The sequence below is a fragment of the Sinocyclocheilus anshuiensis genome, unplaced genomic scaffold (genome assembly GCF_001515605.1).
Source record: "Sinocyclocheilus anshuiensis isolate Anshui unplaced genomic scaffold, SAMN03320099.WGS_v1.1 scaffold609, whole genome shotgun sequence".
Taxonomy (NCBI): domain Eukaryota; kingdom Metazoa; phylum Chordata; class Actinopteri; order Cypriniformes; family Cyprinidae; genus Sinocyclocheilus; species Sinocyclocheilus anshuiensis.
The window spans coordinates 334,744-344,625 of NW_015541011.1; the positions used below are offsets into that span (position 1 = coordinate 334,744).

The window sequence follows — 9,882 nt, forward strand, 5'->3', positions numbered from 1 at the left end:
AAAGTTTTAAGCCAGTTATTTCTATCTTTTTCTGTAGTGTTTCAGTAGGAAATATCAGTTTACATTTCCAAACATTCCTTTTGACCTTAATTGTAATAATCCGGTGTGATTTTTGTATGCACAAGGAGTCTGACAACAGCCAGTGCTCCACACAGATATCTGATCGCACCATCATCCAGTCCGGCTGGGATTACATGAAAAAACTGAGTCAGACTAAATCCAGATGAACTGTGGCAACGTCTTCAAGACACTTGAAGAAACCTTCCTACGCTTCCTGAAAAACTATGTACAAGTGTACCTTGGACAAAAGCTGTTGTAAACGCAAAGGGTGTTGATTTGATTTAGTTAAAAGAAGTTAATTGATGAATAAAACCTATTTATGACATTATTTTTGAAAGCTTTCTCACTTTACAGCATTTTTACACAAGTGCCCAAAACTTTTCACGGTACTGTAGCTTTGCAGGAAGGTTTCTTGAAGCGTCTTGAAGACGTTGCCACAGTTCATCTGGATTTAGTCTGACTCAGTTTTTTCATGTAATCCCAGCCGGACTGGATGATGGTGCGATCAGATATCTGTGTGGAGCACTGACTGTTATCAGACTCCTTGTGCATACAAAAATCACACCGGATTATTACAATTAATGGAAAAAGGAATGTTTGGAAATGTAAACTGATATTTACTACTGACACACTACAGAAAAAGATAGAAATAACTGGCTTAAAACCATTTTTTTTTGGTGAAAATACTAATGGCCTAAGACATTTGCACAGTACTGTATTCATATATATATATGCTTAATGTAATGAAAAAATATAAAAATAAGTGAAAATATACATTTTGAGTTTGATATTTAAATTTCATGTGTTCATGTATTGAATTTGTTAGACGTTCTTGAAAAAGACACTCTGCATGTCCTCAAGGTGGCAATAACAAATCAGTTGTACATACAGGAAAACGGTGAGTGAGAGTACAGATGCAGCAGCAAAACAAACCTAAAAAAATTGGATATAATACAGGCTAAAGCTTTAAGAGTATGTACTGGAGCATTTCGACATACTCCAAATAATGCCTTAATGATAGCAACAGAAGAATTACCACTAGATATAAGAAGAAACAAAATATCTCTGGCGTATTGGAGTAGATTGGAAAGTATTGCAAACAAGAACATCAAACTAAGAAAATACTTGAAGACTGTTGGGAATATAAAATAAATCCAGGAAGGGGTTTTGGGTGGACAATAAAAGGTGAAGTGGATAAATATAAATTATCGAAAATAGTGTTAGGACCGTCTGTAGCAATAGGAATAATCCCACCATGGTTATTTCCTATGGCAAATGTAGATATAAATTTAAACAAAAATAAAGAAATATATGAAAATAATGCTAAAGTATATATAGAGAAATACATACAATCTAATTATTTTTCATACTTACAGCTGTACAGACGGATCAAAGGTACCAGAATCTGGGGTGACAGGTATAGGAATATTTATTCCACAATTCGAAATAAGCATATTCAAAAGATTACCAATATACAGTAGAATTAGTTGCAATAATGGTTGCATTACAGTGGATAAAAGATGTTAGACCAGATAGAGTAATTATATGTTCAGACTCTATGTCAGCACTAAATAGTTTGGTTTCATATAAATCCACTAGAGAAGACATTTTAAATGATATATGTATGACATTAAAATCTCTAAATAGCATGAGAATAGATGTCAAATTTTGTTGGGTTCCGGCTCACACAGGAATCAATGGAAATGAAATAGCAGATAAGTTAGCAAAAAAGGCAACCAAAAAAAAAAGGATATCGAGATTGAAGTCCCATTAGGAAGAGGAGAAATTAAATCAATTATAAAATCAAATATTCAAAAAGAGTGGCAGAAGAAGTGGGACATAGCTGATACAGGAAGGTTTTATTATAAAATTAATTCATCAGTTAAAGAAGTATACAATTTTGGAAGATGTAGGAAAGATGAGGTGATTTTAAATAGATTACAATTTGGGCACACAGGACTAAATGCATCACTATACAAAATAGGTAAACATATTACAGGTAAATGTGCTTTTTGTGGGGTAATTGAAACCATTGAACATGTAATATTAAAATGTCGGAAATATAATATAGAGAGAATTAAAATGATAAAGAACTTTAATGGTAATAATAAAGAAAAAAGATCAATTGGATATTAGGAAAAGGATTAAGAGAAGGTATTAATCAAAGAATAGTAATGGAATATATAGTAGAAACAGGATTAAATAAACGAATTTGATAGTTAAATAAATAAATAAAGCAAAGGAATAGGGGAACACACAAGCTGGGTTTTTTGGCGTGGGAGCTGAACACGCAGCAGCCAGAAATACAGCTTGGGTGAGCCCGAAATAAAATGAACAATTACAAAATTAATAAATAAATAAAATATGAATAGAGGCGGGCCTAACATCAATAAATAAAGCAAAGGAATAGGGGAACACACAAGCTGGGTTTTTTGGCATGGGAGCTGAACACGCAGCAGCCAGAAATACAGCTTGGGTGAGCCCAAAATAAAATTAACAATTAAAAAATAAATAAACGAATAAATAAAATATGAATAGAGGCGGGACTATCATCCATGTATGATTAGAAACAGTTGGTGGCGGTATGTGCCCATGGTGTGGAATACGCCAAGAAATTCCAAAGAAGAAGAAGAAGAGAGTACGGATGACTGGAGCGCACCATGGCAACAAGTTCAGCTGAAAACTTTAACTATCAGCCTTTCAAAAGTAAGTGTTTTGTTTCTTAAATATTTATGGTGAATTCTTCTTATGGCTGCCTCAAATAAAAAGACAACAGAGTGTTAGTTTTGACATGAGTTTTCATGTTTCGACGTTTTGTAGTGGTTTATTTAAAGTAAAATACTTCGCAGTTAGCGACAGGCACACTAAAATGCGTCCAACAATATCAGATAGTCATCATACCCCAAAATGAGATACTGTATATGTTATGGATATTATTTAAATTCATTTTCTGGCTGTAGACTGCAATAATTTGAACCCGTTTGTTATACTCTTTCCTTACCATCAGTATTGTAAGATGCTTTAAGATGGAAATTTGTAGCCCATCCCATCACAAGAGGGCACTTAAAGGGTCATGAAACCACCCGTTTCAGCACTGGTTAGTTCTCGCCACAGTTTTAAAAAATGCTATTAAAAAAAGTGGGCGTGGTGCGGAGGGGAGGAGGGCGAAGAGGGGAGACAGACAACACACACAGCTTAGCGTTAAGACAGTTTCATTTCGCTCCCATCGAGTTAAAAACACAAATAAATGCGCAGCCATTTGCACTCTGCATCGAAAACATATATATGAACTTGGTTGCACCTCTGAGAACTTTTAAGGCGTATTCTGTGGCGTTTATATAAGCCTTTTGACGGGTTGTGTCACAGAGCTGTAAAAACGGTTATGCTCACCAAGTGAATGAATCGCGTTTGTGCCGAACTCTTATTACAAAGCAAAAACAAACACTCTTCTTCGATCCATGAACGTTTCTCTCAGTTATTGTGCGCGATGTCATCTCACAGACTCTGAAACGTCTGTCATAGTGTAACGAGTCAGAAGCGTTTGGATCCATTTGCAGCTTTATTTAGAATAGTCAGAGAATACAGGGTCAAATACCGGCAAGACAGAGACAGAGTCAAATACCAGGCGAGAGATCGGGGCTGGCAGCAAGCAAACACAGTCCAGGTGAAACAATCCAAGATCGGGGCAGGCCGAGAACAATCAGAAAACACAGGAGACAGTCCAAGATCAAACACAAGAAAGCAAACACGGGTATAACGCTCAGAGATGACAGCCAGGGCAAATCAAGACTTTGCAGAGAGTCTGTGTGTGTGAGTGGCTTATATGTGTGTGTGTAAATGAGGTGCAGGTGTGGATGGGCAATCAGTCCCAGGTATGAGGGGTGATGGGAATTGGAGTCCGAATGGAAATGGTTAATATTCAGGAGACGGTTCCCTCTGGTGGTGCGGAGGAGGCGGTACGGGAGCCTCCTCTGTAACACATAGCATATCAACACATGCTGTTGTGAATAATTAAGCGAAGCATCTTCTCATAGGATAAGAACACGCAGTTTCATGAATAATTTAATAGACACCCACGCGTCATTGATGTACTATAGTCCATTACCACGTCACAAATTGTGACGTCAACACAATGTAGATTTTAAACCCGGAAAATGAAAATAGAGCAAAAAAACTTAAAATTAACCAGTTTTCTCCAACAGTTAAAATTATCGGATGCTAACATTGTCTTCTATGATGTGCAGCACAAACACCTCTGCTAAAATCTCAGAAAAAGTAGTCTGGGGTTTTCACACATACTGGTAAAAAATGTATAGCCTGGATGACTTTAGTAAGTCGCTTTGGATAAAAGCGTCTGCTAAATGAAGTGAAGTGAAGTGACATGTGGCCAAGTATGGTTACCCATACTAGGAATTAGTGCTTCAGGTTCCAGCGAGATCAGTTAAATGCATAAATTATTATTATTATTATTATTATTATGACCTTGTAAGACCATCTTGTAAGTGATGGGGCCTAATTTGTTTGTATTTGTGTGTTTATCTGGTTTAGAGATTAGATACACAACTCTCCTTTTGCTGATGGTTTGTTGTGCATCAGGAGTAACTGGAAACCAAATCGTCCAAGAGGATCATTTAGGCAAACATAATCATGAACATAATGCAAATATGTTCCTTGGCTCTGAGGTATCAACACTATGGTTCTTAATAACAGTTATTTATCCCGTTTCATTCTACCAACTAACTTATCACTGTTTTTCAGGACAAAGATGAAATACAGAAACTCAGCCCATCTGAGCAGCGAAAGCGACTGGTAGAGATAGTGAAGAAGATTGACACCAACTCTGATAAATACCTTACTCCAGGTCAGTTCTGATTTGATTAACTGCTATATTATCATGTACACATGAGATGTGTCTAAACTACCATTAAGAAGTTTAGGGTCAGTAAGATTGTTTTAATGTTTTTGAAAAAATTCTCTAATGCTCACCAAGGCTGCATTTATTTGATCAAAAATACTGTAAAAACAGCAATATTGGGAAATTAGTTACATAGTAAAATGACTGTTTTCTATTTTAATATGTTTTAAACTGTAATTTATTCCTATGATGGCAAAGCTGAATTTTCAACATCATTACTCCAGTCTTCAGTGCCGCATGATCCTTCAGAAATCATTCTAATCTGCTGATTTGCTGCTCATTTGCTGAAACATTTCTTATTATTATCAATGTTGAAAACAGTTGTGCTGCTTATGTTTGTGGAAACCATGATGCATTTTTCCAAGATTCTTTGATGAATATAAACTAAAAAGAACATTTTATTTGAAATATAAATATTTTGTAACATTGTAAACGTCTTTACTGTCACTTTTGATCAATTTAATGCGTCCTTGCTAAATAAAAGTATTAATTTCTTTAAAAAATATCATACTGACCCCAAACTTTTGAACTGTAGTCAGTGTTACAATTAAAAAAACATTCTCTGTTGCTTCTAGAGGAAATCACATTATGGATACAGAGGGTGTACAGGAGATATGCGCTGGATGATGCTGAGGAACGCTTCCCTGAGTTTGACTCCAACAGTGATGGTCTGGTATCTTGGGACGAATACAATATGGTCTTGCATGGTCATACTGTGGAAGTTGATGTAGATGCTGTTCTTGAAGACCCCGAGGAGGAGTCTCTCATATTTGTATGTTGCATAATTTATTATTAACATTTCATATTGTGGAACAACAAAGAAAGGTCTTGCGTGATTGAAAAAAAAATGGTTTTATCCACTCACAGCTCCATGCAAAGGAAAAAAGACGTTTTGACTTTGCCGATATGGATGGCTCAGCTGGCCTGAACTTAACTGAGTTCCTTGCATTTACTCATCCGTCTGAGGTGGATCACATGGCTGTAAGTATAAAATGAAGCTGCAATAAATCATAAATATAATTAGAGATTAAACATTCGTGTTAGCTATGTGCTTTGTGGTTCTAGGATTTTGCCATTGAAGACGTGCTTTCTGAATATGACTTGGATAAAGATGGATTCATCAGCTTGAGTGAATTCATTGGAGATCTCAGAGCGAATGGTATACGTTGGGATTATTAACAATATATTTTGTCAATACACTAGTGATTATTAAAAAAAGTCCAACAACCAATTAATGGCTGAAATTACATTTCTACACTATATTGTCTGAATAATTTTAATTTTACACTGCAAAAAATGGCTTATCTTACTTAGTATGTTTGTCTTGTTTCTAGTCAAAATAATCAAAAATTCTTAAATCAAGATACTTTAGCTAGATAAACCAATTGACTTAAGATATTTAGTCTTGTTTCTAGGGGGAAAAAAACTAAATTAAGTGCATTTTGCTTAAAACAAGTAAAATTATCTGCCAGTGGGGTAAGTAAAATGTCTTTACATTTATTTTGAAAGATGAAGCTCGCGATTATGGTAAGAGGCGTTACATTTCCTACGAGTGCTTGCGGTGTTCGGCCAATCACAATGCACTGGGTCAGCTGGCCAATCAGAGCAGACTGCGCTTGTCGGAAGGAGGGACTTTGTAGAAAACGAAGCGTTTGAGAGAGGCGGGGCATAGAGGACCTACAATAATGTACAGTATTTGAAAAATAATGTGTTTTTTGAACATTAAAGCATGTCAACATATTCTGTTACACCAAATACACAAAATAATGATCTTTAAAAAAGCAACATATGACCCCTTTAATTTATTTTTTTCCCCCTGGAAACAAGACTAAATATCTTAAGTCAATTGGGTCAATTGGCAAAAGTATCTTGATTTAAGAATTTGTAGATATTTTGACTAGAAACAATACAAAAATACTAAAAATACTAAGCCATTTTTTGCAGTGTAAATACTACAATTGGCATCATAACATTTTAATGTACAGTATGAAAAATGAATGTTCATGTTGAGATTTGCTAAACGTTACATTTAACCGTTTTATTAAATTATTAGCATTTTTGTAGAATTTAATAGGGAAAATAAATATAAACAATTAAATATTGACCAATACTGTTCAGTGTTGGGAAGGTTACTTTGGAAATGTAATAGGTTACAGATTACAAGTTACCCTATTTTAAATGTAATAAGTAGTGTAACTATTTCAATTACTTTATTAAAGTAATGTAACTGATTACATTTGATTACGTTTTGATTACTTTTCTAAATTTCTAATGAATGTTTTCAACTGATAATCATTTAAATCAGGCAGGGTTAACCTTACAGTAGTACTCTGATTACTGTCTTCATCACTTGAATTAAGATTATAATCATTTAATTTTAAAGCACAGCCACCACAAAATCAGACTTTAGCAGCTCTTTTTTATTTGAGGTCAAAAATCATAACAAGATATAGTTTAATAGCAATGATACCATTTTTTAAATCAAATCTTTGCATAGCTATGACAGGAAACACAGGCATCTAATAATGCCTTGGGAAAAAAACAGTTAATCTTAAAAAATAAAGAATATCCATAAACCCAAATAGGAAATGAAACCGTTATCAAATAAGCAGGTGTCCTATTCTGTGTCCTAAACTCCTGAAACATTGGTGTTTGATAATTTAGAGCAGTCAATGCAATTTGGGAAAGAAATCAATCAAATCTGTATGTGTGGGAAAATATTCAGATGAAACCCCCTTTGTAATCGTTAACATTTTCATAAGTAACTGTAATTTAATAACACATTTCTTCTCAGTGACTGTAACTGATTACATTTATTTTGTAATTAAATTATGTAATTCCGTTACTTGTAATTAGTTACTCCCCAACACTGATACTGTTACATTCAAAAATCTCTAATAGCAGGCGATAACCAAAATGGTACCAATATATTGTGCATCCTCATATCAATCACATACTTACTTTACCATTCAGTTTGGCTATACAGATTTATGGGAGATGTTAGAATCTAGATATTTTCCAGAAGTGGGGTAAATTATTATCAGAAACATATATGTTTGCTTGTCTGTGTTTAAGAGCAGGAAGAGCCCTCGCAGTGGGAGGCTGAGGAAACGGTGCGCTTTAAAGATCTCTATGACCAGGATAAGGATGGTAAACTCAACAGGGATGAACAGCTCCGCTGGGTCGCTCCCAACAGCTATAGCTCAGCACGAGAAGAAGTCAGTCAATGTGCCATTCATCCTCTAATGTATTTTTTACATCTTTAACAAGTTGTTCTAAATATTGTTTTTTCTTGAATGTTGAACAGGCTTTTCATCTAATCAAGGAAATGGACCAAGATGGTGATGGAACGCTCTCGGAGACGGAGATTTTAAAAAACCAAGACACTTTCATGAACAGTGAAGTGACCGATTACGGCAGACAGCTTCATGTGCCACATGATGAATTGTAATAGTTGGAAACTTTTAAAAATAGTTCTTATGTTGCCACAAAGAAAGACTACTTGAGTTTTTACAAATTAATTTTTATTAGATAACATGTAATTGGTACACTAATATTACACAGCCCTGCATCAAAAAATATTAGCATAAAAATAATGTAATGATGCTGAGTTCAAAAATATCAATAAAAACTTTCCATCATGTAGTTTTTTTTCATAAAATAACTATATATATATATATATATATATATATATATTCAGTTTTAATGCACATATCAAAATAACATAAGCAGTCAAATGTCGAAAGTTTTGACAAAATGTAATCAAAATGTATAATTTAACTTACAGTCTGCAAAGGAGTGTAAAAATATGTTCAAATACTCCATTTAACATCAAAGAACTTTACATAATGCAAGTTTATAGATAAATAAGCTTTTTTTCCAATCTGTAATTTTACGCCGCTCATTTGGATGTAGTAAAACTCAAACTCTTCTTTCACTGGCCATAATTCCAACCTTGAAATAACGATTAGGCATAAAAATGTCTTCATAAATGTGAAAATCAGCTGAGAATTTAACAAATCGTTGTAACCTGGCTCAGAGGCAGAAAGGAATCATGTATTGGTGGCAGTTTCTCTTGTGATTAAAGGGTGTTGCTAAAAAGAACATTATTTTGCGTATTTGGTGTAATGAAATGTGTTTATGCAGTTTAAGGTTCAAAAAACACTATATATATATATTCAGTTTTAATGCACATATCAAAATAACATAAGCAGTCAAATGTCGAAAGTTTTGACAAAATGTAATCAAAATGTATAATTTAACTTACAGTCTGCAAAGGAGTGTAAAAATATGTTCAAATACTCCATTTAACATCAAAAAACTTTACATAATGCAAGTTTATAGATAAATAAGCTTTTTTTCCAATCTGTAATTTTACGCCGCTCATTTGGATGTAGTAAAACTCAAACTCTTCTTTCACTGGCCATAATTCCAACCTTGAAATAACGATTAGGCATAAAAATGTCTTCATAAATGTGAAAATCAGCTGAGAATTTAACAAATCGTTGTAACCTGGCTCAGAGGCAGAAAGGAATCATGTATTGGTGGCAGTTTCTCTTGTGATTAAAGGGTGTTGCTAAAAAGAACATTATTTTGCGTATTTGGTGTAATGAAATGTGTTTATGCAGTTTAAGGTTCAAAAATAAGGATTATAATGACTTATACTGGTCTTTTAAGCGTTGCATCGCGCCGCGTAAACATAAAACCATGTCTGCATTTGTGATCGGAGAAACGACAAACAACAAGTGCTACTCTACACTGCTCAAAACTCACGTTTGAATCGTCAGTGGCAAATCCTTTAAATATGCAAACGTACTTACAGTCTGTGAGTCACAGCCGGCATTGTAGTCTACTCTCCCAGGATCAGGAAACAGTCCTCCATAAAATGTGCTGCACACATCTGAATA

At 34.4% G+C, this 9,882-nt stretch overlaps 1 protein-coding gene and 1 long non-coding RNA gene across 2 annotated transcripts in view; one reads left to right on the forward strand and one right to left on the reverse strand.

The window, feature by feature from the left end:
- Positions 1–330: 330 nt before the first annotated feature.
- The window catches only part of LOC107690353 (uncharacterized), a 16,294-nt gene continuing 6,742 nt past the window's right edge, over positions 331–9,882 (reverse strand). Inside the window, exons 2-3 of the long non-coding RNA XR_001634429.1 lie at positions 7,758–7,764; positions 331–402 (exon numbers count right to left, since the gene is read on the reverse strand). This is a non-coding gene — a long non-coding RNA (uncharacterized LOC107690353). The remainder of the gene's footprint in view (positions 403–7,757; positions 7,765–9,882) is intronic.
- On the forward strand, positions 2,699–8,540 carry LOC107690352 (reticulocalbin-2-like). Its single transcript, XM_016488655.1, has 8 exons — positions 2,699–2,766; positions 4,609–4,742; positions 4,819–4,921; positions 5,551–5,747; positions 5,843–5,956; positions 6,041–6,134; positions 8,051–8,193; positions 8,283–8,540. The coding sequence occupies exons 1-8, from the start codon at positions 2,721–2,723 to the stop codon at positions 8,424–8,426; spliced, it is 975 nt and encodes a 324-aa protein (XP_016344141.1). The 5' UTR covers positions 2,699–2,720; the 3' UTR covers positions 8,427–8,540.